At 42.4% G+C, this 23,318-nt stretch overlaps 1 protein-coding gene and 1 pseudogene across 5 annotated transcripts in view; one reads left to right on the forward strand and one right to left on the reverse strand.

Annotated features, from left to right (window-relative positions):
• The window catches only part of LOC143405182 (glycogen debranching enzyme-like), a 127,524-nt gene that overhangs the window by 61,172 nt on the left and 43,034 nt on the right, over nucleotides 1-23,318 (reverse strand). For all 5 annotated transcript variants that reach the window (XM_076863560.1, XM_076863564.1, XM_076863563.1 and 2 more), the window contains exons 5-8: nucleotides 16,584-16,719; nucleotides 15,328-15,442; nucleotides 14,427-14,639; nucleotides 13,199-13,296 (exon numbers count right to left, since the gene is read on the reverse strand). In XM_076863560.1, coding sequence (XP_076719675.1) covers nucleotides 15,337-15,442; nucleotides 16,584-16,719 — 242 coding nt within the window. In that variant the 3' untranslated portion in view covers nucleotides 13,199-13,296; nucleotides 14,427-14,639; nucleotides 15,328-15,336. The remainder of the gene's footprint in view (nucleotides 1-13,198; nucleotides 13,297-14,426; nucleotides 14,640-15,327; nucleotides 15,443-16,583; nucleotides 16,720-23,318) is intronic.
• LOC143403425 (cell division control protein 42 homolog pseudogene) lies at nucleotides 20,995-21,551 on the forward strand (annotated as a pseudogene).

A 23,318-nucleotide genomic window follows, 5' to 3' on the forward strand; every position in this document is an offset into this window, starting at 1 on the left:
GGGACTTGGCAGTGCATGGCGGGGAGGGGCTTCTGTGGCCAGCGTGGTCCTGGAGTTTCTTGATAGGGCAACCAAGGGCAATGCGTGGGGGATGGAGGCAGTGAGCTCTGGCCCTCTCATGCCATGCATTTGGCGGGAGTCTGAGTCCTGGACACTGGAGGAAGCGCGGGGATGAGTGTGGGATGGAGGTGGTCGCTCTGGCGCTGCACTGGGCTGGGGACTGCAGAGATGGCTGCTGACCAATTGCCATCCAGGGTCAGAGCGGCCACGGTGTCACGCTGTGGTCCAGGAGGGGTGGCAGCTGCGGGCGGGGCGGTGTCTGAATCAGAGTGCTTCACATCTGACAGCCTGTGATCCACAACCACCCTCATCTGCTGCTGGCCCTGGTTCCAGCCCCATGAGCACTGCGCAGTGGCTTGTCTCTTGGGGCCTTGGGAGTGCATGGCGGGGAGGGGCTTCAGTGGCCAGGGTGGTCTTGGAGGTGGCTTGATAGGGCATCCAAGGGCAATGCGTGGCGGATGGAAGCAGTGAGATCTGGCCCTCTCTTGCCATGCATTTGGCAGGAGTCTGAGTCCTGGACACTGGAGGAAGCGCGGGGATGAGTATGGGATGGAGGTGGTCGCTCTGGCGCTGCATTGGGCTGGGACTGCAGAGAAGGCTGCTGACCAATGGCCATCCAGGGTCAGAGCGGCCATGGCGTCACCTGGTGTTCCTGGAGGGGTGGCAGCTACGGGCGGGGTGCTGTCTGAATCAGAGTGCTTCACAGCTGAGAGCCTGTCATCCAAAACTGCTGGGAGCCATCAGCCAAGTAGGTATGACAATCTCCTTGCCAGCTTACTCCCATGCTGTCTAGTGGAAGGACTTCTGAAAGGTGACCTTGCTCAAGGACCAGGGCGGTTTAGCATAATAGGAGATTAGGGTGTTCCCCCTTTAGAATAGGGCAGTTTAGCATAATAGGAGATTAGGGTGTTCCCCCTTTAGAATAGGCCTTATCCTGCTGCTGAGTTCCTCTTGAGTTCTATGGGGCAGACAGTATAGTTTGGGAGACAGAAGCACATGTGGTGTGGATTTGGGCAGAGTAGTGGATTTGGGCAGAGTGTGAATTTGGGCAGAGAACGTGGATTCCCCCAGAACGTGTTTGTAAATGGCCAGTGTGAGTTCGGGAATAAAGAATTGCTCTTTGAATCTACAGCTGTGTGGAGGCTCTAATTTGTGCCCAGCCAGAGACTGTGGCATCTGGTGGCTCCTATGTGGAATGCCTGAAGTTTGGGGGTAAGTGAAATTGCTCGCCCCTGAGGGAAGGTGAGAGAATTGCTGGCCCCTTACGGCAATGCGTGGGGGATGGAGGCAGTGAGCTCTGGCCCTCTCTTGCCATGCATTTGGCGGGAGTCTGAGTCCTGGACACTGGAGGAAGCATGGGGATGAGTGTGGGATGGAGGTGGTCGCTCTGGTGTCGCGCGGTGGTCCAGGAGGTGTGGCAGCTGTGGGCGGGGCGGGGCCTGAATCAGAGTGCTTCACAGCTGACAGCCTGTGAACCACAATCGCCCTCATCTGCTGCTGGCCCTGGTTCCACCACCATGTGGGCTGCACAGTGTCTGGTCTCTGGGGGACTTGGCAGTGCATGGCGGGGAGGGGCTTTTGTGGCCAGGGTTTTCTTGGAGGTGGCTTGATAGGGCAACCAAGGGCAATGCGTGGGGGATGGAGGCAGCGAGCTCTGGCCCTCTCTTGCCATGCATTTGGCGGGAGTCTGAGTCCTGGACACTGGAGAAAGCATGGGGATGAGTGTGGGATGGAGGTGGTCGCTCTGGCGCTGCACTGGGCTGGGGACTGCAGAGATGGCTGCTGACCAATTGCCATCCAGGGTCAGAGCAGCCACAGCATCTTGCAGTGGTCCGGGAGGTGTGGCACCTGCGGGCGGGGCGGGGCCTGAATCAGAGTGCTTCACAGCTGACAGCCTGTGATCCACAACCACTGTGTTGGATGGAGGTGGTCGCTCTGGCGCTGCACTGGGCTGGGGACTGCAGAGATGGCTGCTGACCAATTGCCATCCAGGGTCAGAGCAGCCACAGCGTCCTGCAGTGGTCCAGGAGGTGCGGCAGCTGCGGGTGGGGCGGGGCCTGAATCAGAGTGCTTCACAGCTGACAGCCTGTGATCCACAACCGCTGTGTGGGATTGAGGTGGTCGCTCTGGCGCTGCACTGGGCTGGGGACTGCAGAGATGGCTGCTGACCAATTGCCATCCAGGGTCAGAGCAGCCACAGCTTAGCGCCCTGGTCCGGGAGGTGTGGCAGTTGCGGGCGGGGCGGGGCCTGAATCAGAGTTCTTCACAGCTGACAGCCTGTGATCCACAACTGCCCTCATCTGCTGCTGGCCCTAGTTCCACCACCATGTGCGCTGCACAGTGCCTGGTCTCTGGGGGACTTGGCAGTGCATGGCGGGGAGGGGCTTCTGTGGCCAGTGTTTTCTTGGAGGTGGCTTGATAGGGCAACCAAGGGCAATGCGTGGGGGATGGAGGCAGCGAGCTCTGGCCCTCTCTTGCCAAGCATTTGGCGGCAGTCTGAGTCCTGGACACTGGAGGAAGCATGGGGATGAGTGTGGGATGGAGGTGGCCGCTCTGGCATCCTGTGGTGGTCCGGGAGGTGTGGCAGCTGTGGGCGGGGCGGGGCCTGAATCAGAGTGCTTCACAGCTGACAGCCTGTGATCCACAACTGCTGTGTTGGATGGAGGTGGTCGCTCTGGCGCTGCACTGGGCTGGGGACTGCAGAGATGGCTGCTGACCAATTGCCATCCAGGGTCAGAGCAGCCACAGAGTACTGCAGTGGTCCAGGAGGTGCGGCAGCTGCGGGTGGGGCGGGGCCTGAATCAGAGTGCTTCACAGCTGACAGCCTGTGATCCACAACCGCTGTGTGGGATTGAGGTGGTCGCTCTGGCGCTGCACTGGGCTGGGGACTGCAGAGATGGCTGCTGACCAATTGCCATCCAGGGTCAGAGCAGCCACAGCATCGCGTGGTGGTCCGGGAGGTGTGACAGCTGCGGGCGGGGCGGGGCCTGAATCAGAGTGCTTCACAGCTGACAGCCTGTGATCCACAACCGCCCTCATCTGCTGCTGGCCCTGGTTCCACTCCCATGAGCGCTGCACAGTGCCTGGTCTCTGGGGGACTTGGCAGTGCATGGCGGGGAGGGGCTTCTGTGGCCAGGGTTTTCTTGGAGGTGGCTTGATAGGGCAACCAAGTGCAATGCGTGTGGGATGGAGGCAGCGAGCTCTGGCCCTCTCTTGCCAAGCATTTGGCGGGAGTCTGAGTCCTGGACACTGGGGGAAGCACGGGGATAAGTGTGGTATGGAGGTGGTCGCTCTGGCGCTGCACTGGGCTGGGGAATGCAGAGATGGCTGCTGACCAATTGTCATCCAGGGTCAGAGCAGCCACAGCATCTTGCGGTGGTCCGGGAGGTGTGGCAGCTGCGGGCGGGGCGGGGCCTGAATCAGAGTGCTGCACAGCTGACAGCCTGTGATCCACAACCGCCCTCATCTGCTGCTGGCCCTGGTTCCACTCCCATGAGCGCTGCACAGTGCCTGGTCTCTGGGGGACTTGGCAGTGCATGGCGGGGAGGGGCTTCTGTGGCCAGGGTGGTCTTGGAGGTGGCTTGATAGGGCGACCAAGGGCAATGCGTGGGGGATGGAGGCAGCGAGCTCTGGCCCTCTCTTGCCAAGCATTTGGCGGGAGTCTGAGTCCTGGACACTGGAGGAAGCATGGGGATGAGTGTGGGATGGACGTGGTCGCTCTGGTGTCGCGCAGTGGTCTGGGAGGTGTGGCAGCTGTGGGCGGGGCGGGGCCTGAATCAGAGTGCTTCACAGCTGACAGCCTGTGATCCACAACCGCCATGTGGGATGGAGGTGGTCGCTCTGGCGATGCACTGGGCAGGGGACTGCAGAGATGGCTGCTGACCAATTGCCATCCAGGGTCAGAGCAGCCACAGCATCGCGCAGTGGTCCGGGAGGTGTGACAGCTGCGGGCGGGGCGGGGCCTGAATCAGAGTGCTTCACAGCTGACAGCCTGTGATGCACAACCGCCCTCATCTGCTGCTGGCCCTGGTTCCACTCCCATGAGCGCTGCACAGTGCCTGGTCTCTGGGGGACTTGGCAGTGCATGGCGGGCAGGGGCTTCTGTGGCCAGGGTGTTCTTGGAGGTGGCTTGATAGGGCAACCAAGGGCAATGCGTGGGGGATGGAGGCAGCGAGCTCTGGCCCTCTCTTGCCAAGCATATGGCGGGAGTCTGAGTCCTGGACACTGGAGGAAGCATGGGGATGAGTGTGGGATGGAGGTGGCCGCTCTGGAGTCCTGTGGTGGTCCGGGAGTTGTGGCATCTGTGGGCGGGGCGGGGCCTGAATCAGAGTGCTTCACAGCTGACAGCCTGTGATCCACAACTGCTGTGTGGGATGGAGGTGGTCGCTCTGGCGCTGCACTGGGCTGGGGACTGCAGAGATGGCTGCTGACCAATTGCCATCCAGGGTCAGAGCAGCCACAGCGTCCTGCAGTGGTCCTGGAGGGCTGGCAGCAGCGGGCGGGGCGTGGTCTGAATCAGAGTGCTTCACAGCTGACAGCCTGGGATCCACAACCACCCTCATCTGCCACTGGCCCTGGTTCCACCCCCATGAGCACTGTACATTGTCTGGTATCTGGGGGACTCGGCAGTGCATGGCGGGGAGGGGCTTCTGTGGCCAGGGTCGTCCTGGAGTTGGCTTGATAGGGCTACCAAGGGCAATGCGTGGGGGATGTAGGCAGCAAGCTCTGGCCCTCTCTTGCCATGCATTTGGCGGGAGTCTGAGTCCTGGACACTGGAGGAAGCGCGGGGATGAGTGTGGGATGGGGGTGGTCGCTCTGGCGCTGCATGGGCTGGGGACTGCAGAAATGGCTGCTGACCAATTGCCATCCAGGGTCAGAGCAGCCACAGCGTAGCGCGGTGGTCCTGGAGGGGTGGCAGCTGCGGGCGGGGCGGGGTCTGAATCAGAGTGCTTCACAGCTGACAGCCTGTGATCCACAACCAACCTCATCTGCTGCTGTCTCTGGTTCCACCCCCATGAGCACTGCAGAGTGGCTGGTCTCTGGGAAACTTGGGAGAGCATGGCGGGGAGGGGCTTCTGTGGCCAGGGTGGTCTTGGAGGTGGCTTGATAGGGCATCCAAGGGCAGTGCGTTGGGGATGGAGGCAGCGAGCTCTGGCCCTCTCTTGCCATGCATTTGGCGGGAGTCTGAGTCCTGGACACTAAAGGAACCACATGGATGAGTGTGGGATGGAGGTGGTCGCTCTGGCGCTGCACTGGGCTGGGGACTGCAGAGATGGCTGCTGACCAATTGCCATCCAGGGTCAGAGCGGCCGCGGCGTCACGCGGTGGTCCGGGAGGGGTGACAACTTTTTTCGGGGCGGTGTCTGAATCAGAGTGCTTCACATCTGACAGCCTGTGATCCACAACCACCCTCATCTGCCGCTGGCCCTGGTTCCACCCCCATGAGTACTGCGCAGTGGCTGGTCTCTGGGGGACTTGGGAATGCATGGCGGGGAGGGGCTTCAGTGGCCAGGGTGGTCTTGGAGGTGGCTTGATAGGGCATCCAAGGGCAATGCGTGGGGGATGAAGGCAGCGAGCTCAGGCCCTCTCTTGCCATGCATTTGGCAGGAGTCTGAGTCCTGGACACTGGAGGAAGCACATGGATGAGTTGGGATGGAGGTGGTCGCTCTGGCGCTGCACTGGGCTGGGGACTGCAGGGATGGCTGCTGACCAATTGTCATCCAGGGTCAGAGTGGCCACAGTGAAACGCGGTGGTCAGGGAGGGGTGGCAGCTGCGGGGGGGGGGGGGTGCGGTCTGAATCAGAGTGCTTCACAGCTGACAGCCTGTGATCCACAACCTCCCTCATCTTCTGCTGGCCCTGGTTCCACCCCCATGAGCACTGTGCATTGACTGGCCTCTGGGGGACTTGGCAGTGCATGGCGGGGAGGGGCTTCTGTGGCCAGGGTGGTCCTGGAGTTTCTTGATAGGGCAACCAAGGGCAATGCGTGGGGGATGGAGGCAGTGAGCTCTGGCCCTCTCATGCCATGCATTTGGCGGGAGTCTGAGTCCTGGACACTGGAGGAAGCGCGGGGATGAGTGTGGGATGGAGGTGGTCGCTCTGGCGCTGCACTGGGCTGGGGACTGCAGAGATGGCTGCTGACCAATTGCCATCCAGGGTCAGAGCGGCCACGGTGTCACGCTGTGGTCCAGGAGGGGTGGCAGCTGCGGGCGGGGCGGTGTCTGAATCAGAGTGCTTCACATCTGACAGCCTGTGATCCACAACCACCCTCATCTGCTGCTGGCCCTGGTTCCAGCCCCATGAGCACTGCGCAGTGGCTTGTCTCTTGGGGCCTTGGGAGTGCATGGCGGGGAGGGGCTTCAGTGGCCAGGGTGGTCTTGGAGGTGGCTTGATAGGGCATCCAAGGGCAATGCGTGGCGGATGGAAGCAGTGAGATCTGGCCCTCTCTTGTCATGCATTTGGCAGGAGTCTGAGTCCTGGACACTGGAGGAAGCGCGGGGATGAGTATGGGATGGAGGTGGTCGCTCTGGCGCTGCATTGGGCTGGGACTGCAGAGAAGGCTGCTGACCAATGGCCATCCAGGGTCAGAGCGGCCATGGCGTCACCTGGTGTTCCTGGAGGGGTGGCAGCTACGGGCGGGGTGCTGTCTGAATCAGAGTGCTTCACAGCTGAGAGCCTGTCATCCAAAACTGCTGGGAGCCATCAGCCAAGTAGGTATGACAATCTCCTTGCCAGCTTACTCCCATGCTGTCTAGTGGAAGGACTTCTGAAAGGTGACCTTGCTCAAGGACCAGGGTGGTTTAGCATAATAGGAGATTAGGGTGTTCCCCCTTTAGAATAGGGCAGTTTAGCATAATAGGAGATTAGGGTGTTCCCCCTTTAGAATAGGCCTTATCCTGCTGCTGAGTTCCTCTTGAGTTCTATGGGGCAGACAGTATAGTTTGGGAGACAGAAGCACATGTGGTGTGGATTTGGGCAGAGTAGTGGATTTGGGCAGAGTGTGAATTTGGGCAGAGAACGTGGATTCCCCCAGAACGTGTTTGTAAATGGCCAGTGTGAGTTCGGGAATAAAGAATTGCTCTTTGAATCTACAGCTGTGTGGAGGCTCTAATTTGTGCCCAGCCAGAGACTGTGGCATCTGGTGGCTCCTATGTGGAATGCCTGAAGTTTGGGGGTAAGTGAAATTGCTCGCCCCTGAGGGAAGGTGAGAGAATTGCTGGCCCCTGAGGGCAATGCGTGGGGGATGGAGGCAGTGAGCTCTGGCCCTCTCTTCCCATGCATTTGGTGGGAGTCTGAGTCCTGGACACTGGAGGAAGCACTGGTATGAGTGTGGGATGGAGGTGGTCGCTCTGGCACTGCACTGGGCTGGGGACTGCAGAGATGGCTCTGATCAATTGCCATCCAGGGTCAGAGTGGCCACTGCGGCACTTGGTGGTCCAGGAGGGAAGGTAGCTGCGGGCGGGGCGGGGTCTTCCCCAAGGATGCAACTTCCAGATGGGCGCCCAGGACAGGTAGATGTCAGGAGTGGGCACTATGGGAACTGGAACAGTGTGGTCCTTGGTGATCAGTGAGCAGTTGGAGCAGGACGACGACGCTGAGGAAGCTGAGGACCACAGCCATACTCGCCATACTCATGGGTTAACTTGACTTTTCCTTCTTGATTTTCGGGTCTTCACAATTGTCTTTCCTACTGGGAATTTTTTGTTAGTGTGGGTACATTTCCTGAAATTTCATTCTGATGAGTACCTAGGTAAAGAAACTAACAAGTGCTGTTCCCTTTTTACTTTTTCTTTACACACTTCACCTCATCTAGGCCTTTGTTGATGACTACTTTGAGCAGGGAAGGGGGCCTAAAGGTGCAGGGACACCCTCTTTGCCTTTCTTTCTGACTGAATCTCTATCCTATCTCTTTTCTGTCCTTCCCTTATTACTGTCCCTTCTGTTTCCATTCACCTTTGTTCAACCATGACCTTAGCACAGAAAGTTAGGGTCTAAATTGGAATTGATAAGCTGGGAGATCCCAACTGCTACAAGGAGAGTATGTCCCTGTGAGTATGTGTCCAGGATTCCCCAAGACCCTGTAGGTGATAAAAATCTGGTGTTCCAGAGGTGGCCCCCCTTCTGAGGAAACCAGTGGACCAGGACTGTCCTTTTCTTTGAGTCAGACAGGTGCTGGTTTATTTCACTTTTTCACTACTGTCCCTATCTTAGAGACCAAGGAAAGGGTTCCACACTGAGTCCTTTGGATCTTTGACATCCACTGAGTTCTTTGGATCTTTTGCCAGAAGGGAGGAGTGTCAGGTGTTTTGTGAATATTCCAAGGCCATTTCTAAATAGCAGGCAGCTTTTTGTTCTATATCAGTTTTGTTCTTTTCCTCTTTGGGTTCACTTCACCTCCTTATTGAGTTTGGGTGTAGGGGTCTCTCTCTCCATGGAAAGGCTCCACAAAACACACATGAACCTTGATTAATTATTTCCTGAATGGACAAATCCAACAAATGGGTGGCGGTGCAGAGGAGAGAAAAATCACTTCCCAGCAACTAAAAAGAATGAATCACTTCCTCTCCTAAGACATTCTTTGGCCATATTGGGTGGCCATTATTTTTCATAGGAACTCAGCTGTGTTACACATATTCTTCTGTACATATGAAATATTTCAAATAGGAAATATGTGGCTTGAGCCACATCCCCAGTCCCAGAATATATATTCTTTGCAACGGAAAACTGATGAATTACCTAGACAGAAAATTCTGAATCATAACTACTAATAAGTTTATAAGGATTTGAGTCACACAGAGTATATTCCTTAACTACAATGGTCACAATTTTAAAAACAATAATAGAAATAGCTCTGGAAAATTCATGAACATTTGAAAACTAAATAATGAATTTCTGAATAACCTATGAGTGAAAGATAAAATCAAAGGAGAAAACAAAGTACTTCAACCAAACTTGGAATAGAACCACCACTGGACCCAGTTATCCCACTCCTCTGTATATACCCAAAGGATCTGAAAAACAGCATACTACAGTTATATAGCCACCCCAATGTTTATAGCAGCTCAATTCACAATAGTGAAGCTATGGAACTAACCCAGATGCCCTTCAACAGATGAACAGATAAAGAAAATGTGGTATATATACACATGGAATATTACTCACCATAAAGAAGAATGAAATTATGGCATTTGCCAGGTAAATAAATTGAGCTAGAGACTTATCATGCTAAGTGAAATAAATGAATCCCCCAAAATCAAAGGCCAAATGTTCTCTCTGATAAGCTAACACACAATAAGGGGTGGGGGAATAGAAAGTCATTGGATTAGACAAAGGGGAATCAAGGCAAGGCAAGGAGGGTGGAAATAGGAAAAACAGAAGACATTCCTTTTCTATGTTCATATATGAATACACAACCAGTGTAACTCCACATCATACACAACTACAAGAATGGGAAGTTATAATCCATGTATGTATAATATGTCAAAATACATTCTACTGCTAAGTAAAACTAAAAACACCAGTAAAAAAATTTAAGAAAAGGAAGTACTTCAACTAAATAAGTAAACAACTTATCAGAATTTGTGGAATATGATAAACTGATACGTAAGGGGAAATGAATAGAACTAAACACCGGTATTAGAAAGGTCAAGAGGCAACCAGGGTACACATCTGTATCCCAAACTACTTAGGATGCTATGGTAGGAAAATCACAATTTCAAAGCCTGCCTGGGCAGGGGATGTAGTTCAATGGTAGAGTGTTTGCCAGACACGTGTGTGACCCTGAGTTCAGAAATCAGTATTGCAAAGCAAAAACATTAATAAGAAAAAAGCAAACAAACAAAATCCCTTGGATTTTTAGAGAATGAGCATATTTAGGAGCTGGAAATAAAAGCCAGAGAAAGAGTAAACAGAGTTAATAGTGCAGTTAAGAGCACAGCTTGGAGGAAATGACTGCCTAGATCTTAGTAAAAGCTAAAGTAGATTACTTGCTGTTTGACTTTGTTTAAGTTACTTCACCTTCTTAACTTTGTTTATAAAATAAAGATAATTAATGATAGCTCATATCTGTCTTATTATCTTGTCTATGTAACATATGTTAATATATCAGTCCTTCACCCATAGCACAAGAGTTAATAACTAGAATCAACAAATGGGACTTACTCAAACTAAAAAGTTTTTTCTCAGCAAGAGAAACAATAAGACAGGTAAATAGGGAGCCTACATCCTAGGAACAAATTTTTACTCCTCACACTTCAGACAGAGCCCTAATATCCAGAGTATACAAAGAACTCAAAAAACTAAACAATAAGATAACAAATAACCCAATCAACAAATGGGCCAAAGACCTGAACAGACACTTCTCAGAGGAGGACATACAATCAATCAACAAGTACATGAAAAAATGCTCACCATCTCTAGCAGTCAGAGAAATGCAAATCAAAGCCACCCTAAGATACCAACTCACTCCAGTAAGATTAGCAGCCATTAAGAAGTCAAACAACAACAAGTACTGAGGAGGATTTGGGGAAAGGGGTACTCTTGTACATTGCTGGTGGGACTGCAAATTGGTGAGACCAATTTGGAAAGCAGTATGGAGATTCCTGGAAAAGCTGGGAATGGAACCACCATTTGACCCAGCTATTGCCCTTCTCGGACTATTCCCTGACGACCTTAAAAGAGCGTACTACAGGGATACTGCCACATGGATGTTCATAGCAGCACAATTCACAATAGCTAGACTGTGGAACCAACCCAGATGCCCTTCAATAGATGAATGAATAAAAAAATGTGGCATTTATACACAATGGAGATTACCTAGCACTCAAAAATGACAAAATCAGGGAATTTGCAGAGAAATGGATGGCATTAGAGCAGATTATGCTAAGTGAAGCTAGCCAATCCCTAAAGAACAAATGCCAAATGTCTTCTTTGATATAATGAGAGCAACTAAGAACAGAGCAGGGAGGAAGAGCAGGAGGAAAAGATTAACATTGAACAGAGACATGAGGTGGGAGGGAAATCTGTATACGGGGTAAAAATGGGAGTTCATAATCCACTTGAATCTAAAGGATGAAATATGATATGTCAAGAGCTATGTAATGTTTTGAACAACCAAAAAAAAAAAAGGGAAAAAAACATAACACTCCTTGAAACAATCCAACCTTCAAAGATCCCAACTCACTCTATGCAGATGAGAAAACCAAGCTTTAGAGAAGTTAAATAACTTCCTCATGGTCACAAAGTGAGTAAGTGGACAAGTGCATAACAACAATAATATGTGGTGGTGGTGGAGATGATGATGATGGTAATAGGAGCAATTTAATACAGTTGTTTGGATTAAATGAGTCATTTTACATACATACATTTAGAATAATGCCTAGAACAGGCTTAATTGATCAATAAATATCATTTGTTGTTATTACCATTAGTTCTACCATGTAAACAAGGGAAACCTAATACTAATGGTACCAGAAGGTTTTTCATGAAAAAAGGAAAGCAATAGCCAGCTCAAAGTAGAAAACTTAAGGGAAGTCATGGGGTCTGGAAACTAGGAGAGATCTTGTTGAGTGGCTTTGCCAGAGTGGTGAGGGCGAAAGCCAGATGAAGGTGGTAATGACAAAGTGGGTCAAAATGGGACTTTAGCAATGTGTTCAGAAATAATTAACAAATACTGACTAATATAAAAATTATTAAATATTCAGGTATCTTGCCTTCCAGGAGTTAACTTGACACTAACCATTGGTTTAAAGTCAAGTATTTCAAAAGGTCTCTAATATATGAATAATAATTGAAATGGTCATATAATAAATTGAATTACTAAATATTATAGATAAGGTTTTACAGGTTATAGATTATAAAGGTTGTTTTTGAAACTTCTCCATGAAGTTATTTTAAAATTATATGTGGCTTATCATCAGACTACAAATAGCAATTCAACATACATTCTGATAGTATGTAGAATTTATAACATATTTATGCAGCAAACAATATTACAAAAATTATTGTAACAGACAATACAAGGGCAATGTACACTTGATTTAATTTAAATACAAAGTTTTTTTTTTAAGTAAGATAGATGTGGCCACAAAAGTAAACTTTGTGTTTCAGATTTGATCAGTGCTTCTTAACGACTCTGAAAATATGAGTATCTCAGAATGTAGTTAAAACATACAAAATTTTGCATCTCGTGATGGAAATGAATACATAGTAAAGTAGGAAAATTCTACAAAGGTGAGATTCTGTCATCAATTCATACAGAAAGCAAGTTGATAACAAGTATCAAGTTTTAAAGAAAAATCATAAAGGAAAAACAGAAGGGTTATTTGAAACTCAAGAAAAAAAACAAAGTTGGAAAGGACAGGAAATACATGATGGCATAAACCCACAAGTGTAAAATAAAAATTAAATCATTTATGGATATAAGTAAAAAGAGTAGTATAATTACAAAGAAAGGATGGATAAGACTAATATTGAGAACAGAATTAAATCCTCACCTGTCATCACTATATGTGAATAATACCTAATACTTAAAATATCATAAAACAGCAGCATATACTTTCTTTTAGAAATGTAGAAGCAGCTATTAGTAGAAACAATATAGAAAATAATGACCACCTTTGAGGAGTAGAATTGAGGTGAAGAAAGGAAGCAAGGGAATGAATTTTTTTTTCTTTTTGTGGTGCTGGGGATTGACCCCGTGTAATGTTTTCCATAAATTCTCTTAGGTATATGCCCATATTGTCCAAATTCTACAAAAAGGCACAGATAGATCAGATCATAATGATGCTTCCTTCTAGATAAAGGGGTTTAAATTAATTTTATGTTTTTCTTTATATATATCTGTAACTTCTAATGTTTATAATAATCATTTACCACCTTTATGATCAGAAAAATGCACATCCGAAAATATTCATGACATTAGTTTTATAAACTAAAACTCTAATTGATTATTGAATACAGAATAAGACAGAGGCATTCTGAGTACTGATGCTTAATGAAAGTACAGATGACACTTTTAAAAACTCAATCTGAATGAAATTTTGGAAATGTTATCGATAAGAAAAATTAATAGCTGGTGTTAATATATTTGGATTAAATATAATCCTAACAACATTCTTAATACTTAGATTCCAACTTACTCTGGATCTAAAGTTTTCATGCCAAGGAGACCAAGTAATTTTTTTTCTGCGATCTCCAATCCTCTCCATGCTTTTTCTGTAGTAAACAGCTCAGGGGCCTAATGAATGTCAAAAACAAATATACAACTTTTTCACATCACAGAAGAATTACTTTCCACCTACATATACAAATCATCATCTTGAAAAAGAATGAATATATTTAAAAATACAGTGTGGGCAGAATTTAAGAGTAGATGCCTTACCAGATTTAATTCCATGAGGCTAACTTGGAAGACTGTTCTAGGCCTTAGAAGTTAGGAAAATGTGTGGATATTCTTCAAAAACAGGAAGTTGTCATAGTTATTAGGAATATAGAACTCACTTCAACTCATGTAATTTATTCTTTATAATATTTACAAGAGTTTCCTTTAAGGTATATCTGAACCCACTTTCTGCTTCTAGGATCATAATAAAATGTAGAACAGTGTAAAGTTACTTGTAATACAGAGAAGGAGAAGAGGATCTGCATTAATTTTGGTGGTTGGCCTTCAGTTAATGATTAATAAAATCAAATGCACATTGAACCAAAGCTGTCCTGTGTGCCTGTGTGTTTTTCATTCTACTGTAATTTATAATACCATGTTTAGTTATGTTTTTGACAAAATGGAAACAGCTAGGCAGGCACGGACAAACAAAAACCTCTATTTTATTGCCCTCATAGTTAAGGCAGAATTTAAAAAGGAGAGACTCTAGAATCCTTGGCTATACATAATTTATTAATTATCAATAAAAGAGCGTGTGAATTTAAGCTATTCCTGGTAATTCACTACTCCAGAACTTCCCATCTAGCATGCTGAGGCACTGGTTGTGGCACAGATGATTGGAAATACAGACATCTTTAGCTTTCAGGACAATTGGGTGGGTCAGGGGCTCATGGAAGCAGCTGGATTTGGCATAAACAGCAAAATCCAAGCACAGTGTCTTGCACAAATATCATTTTCTAAGTGTATTTAGGATGTGAAAAATACATCAGGAAAACACTTCATTGATCATCTTCCATTGTTTTCTATTTTTTGATACTGATTGGTAAATGTTAAAGGTGATAAGCAGACCTTTTTAGTTATAAAAGACTATATAAAACTAGCTAGTAAGCAATATCCTTTTCTCCAGTTCAATGAAAACAGTAAGAAATAAAAAATAATTAAGTAAATTCTATTACAATTTGGACAGTAACAAACACTTCACTTACCATGACCATTACTCTGGTAAAATTAGGCCTGAGCTGGTAGTCACACCAAGGACTTGAAGCTCCATAACTGTCTTTGTATATGCCACATTTGTGAACTAGATTTGGATGCTTCTCATTAGAATCAGAAGGATCTTCTGAAACATGAAACAGTTTTTCAAAGTTATTTTGTATTTTTCTGTTCCATCTCTTCATTTGAGACTGTTACAACTTTCCCTGGAAAATGATGAAAAGACATGGCAGTTTCAGACATTTAAAGCAATTCAAACCTGTAATAAGAGTCAAAAAGTCGTATTTAGTATACTTATTACTTTTTATTTACTAGGGAGAAATAAATTGTCCAGTTTTTGAAAATGTAGCTAGCCTAAATTGAGATGTGATATAAAACATTTACTGGATTTCAAACACTTAGAACTTCCCAAAATTTAAAATAGCTCAGGAATTTAATTTTATATTGACTACATATTGAATAATATTTCACAAACATTATCTTAAATGAAACATAATTAATTTCATCTGTTTCTTTTTACTTTTATCAAATGAATTAAAAAATTTTAAATTATTTATGTGGCTCAAATAATATTTCAATTGGAAAGAATTTTCTCAAAAAAGATGTACAGATTTCAAAATTGTTCATGAAAATAGAACCTGTTTGCAGTCACGCTAAGATAAAAGCACAATAAGACAGTAACAACGTTGTTTTTCTTACCTCAGTTTAAACTGCTATCAAAAATATGGTTAGTAACTAGATTTGCTACAATTTCCATAGAGTAGATTAATAATTTTTCTTTCTTCTTGAAATTTATGGTTTTCTAATATTAGTTAACTGCATCAAATGATGAGTACATAGTTAAAAATACCGACAGTATTAGAAGTTTCTTTGTAAATAAAAGGAACAGCTTACCATGTCTTTTTACTCTAACTTCATGATAAGAAAAAATATTTTTTTTTTGGATAATTCCAGCAACCAACGAATGGCAGATTTACACAAGCCCACAATTTCCACAGCAGACTCATCTCTAAAATTAAAAATAAATTTTATTCTCTAAGTAAGATTCATTTAGGCACTATTTTAAGAAGGTATTCAATAAACAATTCTGATGAATAGTAGAACCATTTCATTATAAAAGCAACTATCTACTAAGAAATCCTGACTTTATAAGGAATATATATTTTTGCTGGGGATTGAAACCAGGCCTCACCCAAGTTAGGAAAGTATTCTACCAGGGACCTACACCCCTCAGTCCAGTAGCAACTATTTAAAAATCACTTTTTGGATAATTCTGACTGAAGATAGAATTTGAAGAAAAGAGCTTCTTAGCTTAATACAGTACAAGAAGCTATTTGTTGATAGCTTCTGAAATAAAAAAAGAAAAACTCTGAAAAGACAAATTCTGGGGCAAAAGTTTAAAGAATTAGGAAGAAAAAAGATTCCCTTTTTATGAAGTGAAAATAAAAGACAGAATAACTGATGGTTGCTCATATTTAAAAAAAATATGCCCAATGAACTATTAACCATTGGGATAAAAGATCATAAGATATGATTTTGAAGTACTTGCAGAGGCTAAAACCTTGATAATTTCTAAAAAAAAAAAAAAAAAAAAAAAAAAAAGAACAGACAGCTTTGCTATATAACATATATCAAAAGGAACATATCTGCATAACGAGGAGAAAGAAAGGATGAGTCAGAAATTAGAAGAGAGGAAGAGAGGCAGATTTTTATTGATTTAATATGAAGAATACATCAATAATAGAGTTAAATATTCCACAAGTATTTGTTTTTAAAAACGAAAATGGTAAATTAACAGGGCATAATTTGGGCTGGGGATGAGGCTCCTGGCATGCTTGCAGCCTGGGTTCGATCCTCAGGACCACATGCCAACAGGGATGTTGTATCCACCGAAAACTAGAAAATAAATATTTAAAAAATTCTCTCTCTCTCTCTTTAAAAAAAAGGGCATAATTAGGGGCTGGGGTTGTGGCTCAAGTTGTAGAACGCTCACCTAGCATGCCTGAGGCACTGGGTTCGATCCTCAGCACCACATAAAAAAACTAAATAAATAAAGGTATTGTGTCCACATACAACTAAAAGACATATATTTAAAAAATAAATTTTTAGAAAATGGCATAATTACAAAAGCACTTTAAAATAAACACTACCTTGGAGTGGCTGGGATTCCTCTGTTTCTAGCTCTCTCACTTTTTCCCATTTTATCCATCCATGTGCCACAATTTAAGTGATTTCCTCCGTTTTTAAATCCTGTTTTGTCATCAATCCCTGCAGTTGTAGTAAAACCTAAAAAACCCAAAACTTATAAAATAAATGTTCTATAACTGGTACATATTATACATAGCAAATGAAAATTAATATTTTACTTAAAATATTTATACAATTTATAGGAAGATAGTAAACCAGAACAACTATTCTGAAGATCAACTTGGTAATACCTTAAAAATTAGAGATGTGAAATTGCACAGTAATTACATTTCTTTCTAAATATACTCTAGGAAAATCCTTAAATTTTATTTATACATGGGGAAACACCCTACATCATATAAAATTAAAGAAGTAGATTTATGTGAACAAAAATAAATACCCAAGACAAAATGATTGAGTAAAGAAGTCATAAAAGGACATGTATAATAAAAACCTTTTCTGTAAAAGCTTAAAACATAGATAATACTAATGTATACAGCTATGCGTGTCTATATGGTCTATATGGCTATGTCTAATATATTTGTGTATAATTTTAAAATACATCAAATATTTATACAGTGTATATGTTATAGTACACTAAATATATACAACACATTAGATCACATATACTTTGCATATACTTGAATACACATAAAAGTCTAAAGCATTAAAAGTATACATGGAAATAGAGAACCCTGATTATAGGATAGTCATTAATTCTAGAGAGGAAAGAAAGAAAAAGAGAGATGAATCTTTGGATATACCTGATATGGTTTATTTCTTTTCAAACAAAAACAGAAAGATCTGAAGAAAATATAGTCAAATGTTAATATCTGCTTAATTTGAGTACGAAATTTGAGGTAAAATTTATACCCCTATCTGTAAGTTGAAATGTTTCATATTTATGAAAAACTAAATTAATTCAAAGATATCACAAAATATGTTCTTTAAATATAAAATCTATTTCTATTGATTTACTGAAGGATTAAAAGAAGGATTAAAGAACTATAAGTGATTGTTAGCAGACTACTTGGGTTAGCAGGGTTAGTATTTGGTGTTACTGCTGGAAATAATAAATTAATGATTTTAAATTAATATATAAAATGTAATTTTGAACATTTTGCCAATGAGTTTAGTGCATTACCTAGAATAATCAAAGGTTCATTACATTATGTTAAAAATGGTTCCATTATATTAATAATAACATATTAATATTATATTTTAAATGTAGTACTATATTTTGAAATCATAAATTATAAAACCATAATCATATTTTAAAATCAAATTACATATATTTATAATTTTTATACAGTAATATTTTTATAAATCGGATATATCCAACTATTTTTTATTTACTAGATTTCACATTTGTATACTATATTGTCATAGGTATAATTTTGTAATTTTTTCATTCTGGTCAATGTAAATATTTTCTGTTAATTGTAAAGGCTGTTTCTTCCTTTTATATAATTATAAATAATGGTATGATCAATGTCATCATATAATATGACTTTTCTGTGTGTTTTAGATTATTTCATAGACTAGATACCTAGGAGCAGATTAAATTCATAAAAACATAAATGTTTTCTCTCTTTTTTTATTTATATATGACAGTGAAATGCATTACAATTCTTATTACATATATACAGCACAATTTTTCATATCTCTGGTTGTATACACAGTATATTCACACCTATTCGTGTCTGCATACATGTACTTTGTATTAAATTGATCATCACATTCCACCATCTTTAATAACCCATGCCCTCTCCCTTCCCTTCCAACCCCTCGGCCCTATCTAGAGTGGGATAGGGAATGGGAGTATGGGAGGAATATTTTATATCTCAATAAATACATGTGTAAATTTTCTTTCTTTCTTTCTTTCTTTTTTTTTGAGAAAGGTCTCACCAATTTGCTTAGAGCCTCACTAATTTGCTGAGGCTGGCTTTCAACTGGCAATCCTCTTGCCTCAGCCTCTCCAGCCATGGGATTACAGGCATGCATCACCATGCCAGACTGTAAATTGTTTTAAAAAAGAATGCCATCACAAACTGGTGTGAATATACTTTGTATACAACCAGAGATATGAAAAATTGTGCTCTGTATGTGTAATAAGAATTGTAATGCATTCCACTGTCACATATAAATAAAAAAATAAAAATAAAAAAGGAATGCCATCTGTAGTATATAAATACTTCTCAAAACTAAACATTTTCATTTTGTTTGAATGGATCCCTCCCCACAAATTTAAAAATTGTAATCCTGGCCTCCAGTGTATCTGAATGTGACTTTATTTGGAAATTGAACTTCACAAAGGTCATTAAGTTAAAATGGTCATTAGGTTGGACCCTAATCTAATCTGAATGGTATTTTTATAAGAGGAAATTTGGGCACACACATACCCAAAGAGAAGATGATGTGAACTACAGGAAGAATGCCATGTGAACATGAAGATCCCATTCTAAATAAAGAGAGAGGCTTGGATCAGGTTTTCCCTCACAGCCCTTAGGAGAAGCCAACCTTGCTAACACCCTGATTTTGAACTACTTGTTTCCAAATTGTGAGACAATACGTTTTTGTCACTTATACCACCCAGTTTGTGGTACTGTGTACGGCCAACCCAGCAAACTAATATCCACTTTTTTGTTTTTGCTACTAGAAGACTTATAGCACCTGTTATTCATAAAGTTAGTAAAAGATAATGTAAGAGCTTTTTTTCGTGACATGCAGTGGGGTAAGATCTTGAAACAAAATATAGTGATGAACAATATAGATAAAGTCAGGTGGGTGTCAAGCTGAGGAAAGATGTGAAATATCTAAAACTGACAATAGACAATATCTAGAATATACAAAGAACCTTATAAATCAACAAGGGAAATGAAGAACTGTCAATAGAAAAAGAAATAAAGGCAAATGACTACTTTATAGAAAAGGAAACTTTCCAAAAAGGACAAATAAACATCAATAAGTATTCAAATTCATCAGTAATAGAACTACAATTAGAATTAGATACTGCTTTTCACCCATGATATTAGTGGATAATGTGTTGGTAGGCCTGAGGCACATCATAAGCCACTTTGATGGTCAGTAGGAACATAGATTGGAATTCCTTCCAGTAATTATGGAAATAAATTTGTTAATATTTAGTTAAAGAACATAAGAATATGGCATATGTAGCAGATATGCAATCTCTGCCAGGAAAATGATCATATATATCTATAAAGATACCTCTAGGTTCATCAAAATCTTGTTTGTGGTAGCTGAGAGCTGGAGGCAATCTAGGTATCCATCCATGAATATATAAAATGTATAGATGCACATTATGCAGAATTCTATGAGTCAGATTAAGACTTGCTATAAACAATGGAATGAACAGATACAAGAAACAATGTTAAAAAAGATAAAAAATGGATTTAGCACATTATAACCTGTGTGTGTGTGTGTGTGTGTATGTGTGTGTGTGTGTGTATGTTTTACTGGAAAATGAACCCAGGAGCTTTCAAGTTGAAAAGACAACTTACAATATGAGAGAAACTATTTACAACCATATCTGATAAGAGTATAATATCCAGAATATACAATGACCCCTACAACCAAACAAAATAACCCCAAATAACCAAATTCAAACATGGACAAAGGATGTGACTAGATACTTCTCCAAAGAAGATATACTATGACTAAGAAGCACATGAAACAATTCTTAACATCACTAATCCTTTGGGAGATGGAAATCATCCATTCAGAAGACCACTATTAAAAAAAAAAAAAAAGAACATTAGTGTTGCTGAGGATGCAGAGAAATTAGAACACTGTGCACTGTTGGTGGGAATGTAAATAGTATGGTCATTGTGGAAAATATTAAGCTCCTTTAAAAATTAGAAATAGAATTAGTGTATGATCTACCAACTCCACTTTGAAGTATATATCCAAAGAATAAAAAAAAAAAAAGATCTTGAAGAGTTATATGCATACCCATGTATATTGCATCATTATTCACAAAAGCCTTTGTTTCATACAAAGGCCTACTAAAATAAGAATGAATAAAGAAAATGTAAAGTATGTTCACATACACAGTGTACACAAATACACAACAAAATATGTGGCCTTTGAAAAGAAATCCTGTCATAACTTATAATATAAATAAACTTACCTTGACTTCCTAAGTGAAATAAGTCATAAAAGGACAAATACTATTTGATTTCATTTATATAAAATATATAAAGTGTCAAAAATCATAGAAACAGCCAGGTGTATGTCCCTATCTGGCAGGCTAGAAGACCCTTTACAGTGCTGTCAATGGCCCAGTGGAGGAGCTGAGGGCAACATCAAATTTGAAATATTTAAAGTAAACACAAAACTATTTCTGCAGCACAGATGATTAAGTGTGATGTTGTGGGCTATGGTGCCATTGGTAAAACATGTCTCCTGATATCCCACACAACAAACAAATTTCCACCTGAATATGTACCAACTATTTTTCACAACTATGCAGTCAGTTAGAATTGGCAGAGAAATACATATTCTTTGACATTTGACAGTGCAGGGCAAGAGAATTATGACAGATTACAACTGCTGAATTATCCATGAACAGATATATTTCTTGTCTGTTTTTCAGTGGTCTCTCCACTACTGAAAATGTAAAATTAAAGTGGTTGCCTGAGATACTCACCATTGTCCAAACATCCACTTTTTGCTTACAAAAGATGACCCTTCTATTTTTGAGAAACTTGCCAAGAACAAATAAGCCTCTCTCTCCAGAGACTGCTGAAAACTGGCCAGTGATCTGAAGGCTGTCAAGTATGTGGAGTGTTCTGCACTCACACAGGAAGGCCTACAGAGTATGAATACTGACTGCCCTGGAGCCTCCAGAACTGAAGAAGAGCCACAGCCACATGTACTGCTATGACAGAGAGCCCTTTCTGCACAGCTGATGTCACCATCATACTAAAAGCAATGTTTAAATCAAAGTAAAAATTAAAAGTTAAAATTTGTTTCTACTTTAATACAAATGTCATACACCTACCCACATGCACTTGTGTGAGACAAGGCCCACAGGTATGCCTGCCTTCCCCAATACTAGTTAATTTTGAGTAATTTGTATTGTCAGAAAAGTGATCAGTACTGGTTTTTGTTTTATTGTTTTTTAAAAAAACTCTATTTTTGTTGTTGTTCAAAAGCAAAACATGCCAGGCGCAGTGTTGCATGCCTGTAATCCCAGCGGCTCAGGAGGCTGAGGCAGGAAGATTGCCAATTCAATGCCAGCCTCAGGAAAAACAAGGTACTAAGGAATTCAGTTAGACCCTGTCTCTAAAAAAAATACAAAATAGGGCTGGAGATATGAGTTAGTAATCAAGTTCCCTGAGTTCAGTCCTGGGTAAGCACCCCCCACCACACACAAAAAAGCAAACATGCTTGTGATGACTTTGTAACAGACCAGTTTGTTGAAGCCATTCCCTGGTTCCAACCAGGAGAGAAATCTGGGACATCTTAATTTTTTGTTTGTTTCTTCCTCTTCTTTTGTTGGAGTGAGGGGAATGTGTATGGAATTTTTTATAGTTTTTTTAATTCATTAATCAGTGGGTAGCTTTAGGTGAGAAGGATAGATTGATTCCACATTCAATTTCCTCAATCTAATTTAGAAAATGTTTTTCCAACCTGGTGTTCTTAGGAAGGATTACAGTAAATGACCCATTTAATATAATGCTCCTTATTCAAAGTTGCCTTTTCTCTTCACCTTGAATAGATCCAGTATTTGATGAAACTCATGAAAGTGAGTGGCAACTGTTTTGCCTCTTCTCTTTTCTAGGGTGCACTCTACATGTGACTGATTTCCAAGGAAATTTGTTTGCTATTTGCTGGGGTTTTTTTTGGGGGGTAGTTAATTTCTAACTTCTTCCACTGAAAAAATAAACCACATGTATTGAGTCTGTAATTAAAAAAAAAGTTTCCTGTCAGTCAGTGTCTTATATACTTAGCACAGATTTACAACTCAAAATTGTATGGCCTTCTTGGAACTCAGCTGTAGACTTGGCACATAGCGGTGTGGTGGCAGAATACAGATGCCTACAAAATGACTGGCATCCTTTCAGGTTTGAGAATGTTGGCCTGCTTCATTAAGAAGCCAGAGATGTGGAGAGAATACTTACCAACAAGGGGAATAGCCAGGGGAAGTCCTTTATTTCTGTTTGGCACATAAAGACCCTCTATCCCATTGAGATTCTCTAATGATTCTCTAATGAAAATCATGGAAACAGTCTGGAAGAGAATCTCTGTAAGTGTTAAGAAGGTTTTTCTTTTCTTCCAGCGTATTTTGGTTGTAATTTCTAGTTTTTAAAAATGTTGGATGGAGAATTTAATTTTAGAAATTTTTATCAAAAAAGAAACCCTAAAAAAACTAACCAAAAAAGAGGAATGGAATTCTGATACACATAGAACATGGTTGAAACATAAAAAAAAAATTATGCTCAATGAAATAAGCCAGAAACAAAGGGCAAATATATTATTATTTCAATTATATGAGGTACACAGATGCTATGATTTAGATGTGCTGGAAGCTTTAAGAGGTGTGGCTTGATGAAGGTGGTTGAGTCACTGGAGACATTACCATTGGAAAAGATCAATGATGCCTTTCAGAGGGGGCTAGGTTCCAAAGAATAAGAATGTCCTGACCTCTAAATCTCTGGCTTTCTTTCTTGTCA

Source organism: Callospermophilus lateralis, chromosome 7, assembly GCF_048772815.1.
Source record: "Callospermophilus lateralis isolate mCalLat2 chromosome 7, mCalLat2.hap1, whole genome shotgun sequence".
Lineage (NCBI taxonomy): Eukaryota > Metazoa > Chordata > Mammalia > Rodentia > Sciuridae > Callospermophilus > Callospermophilus lateralis.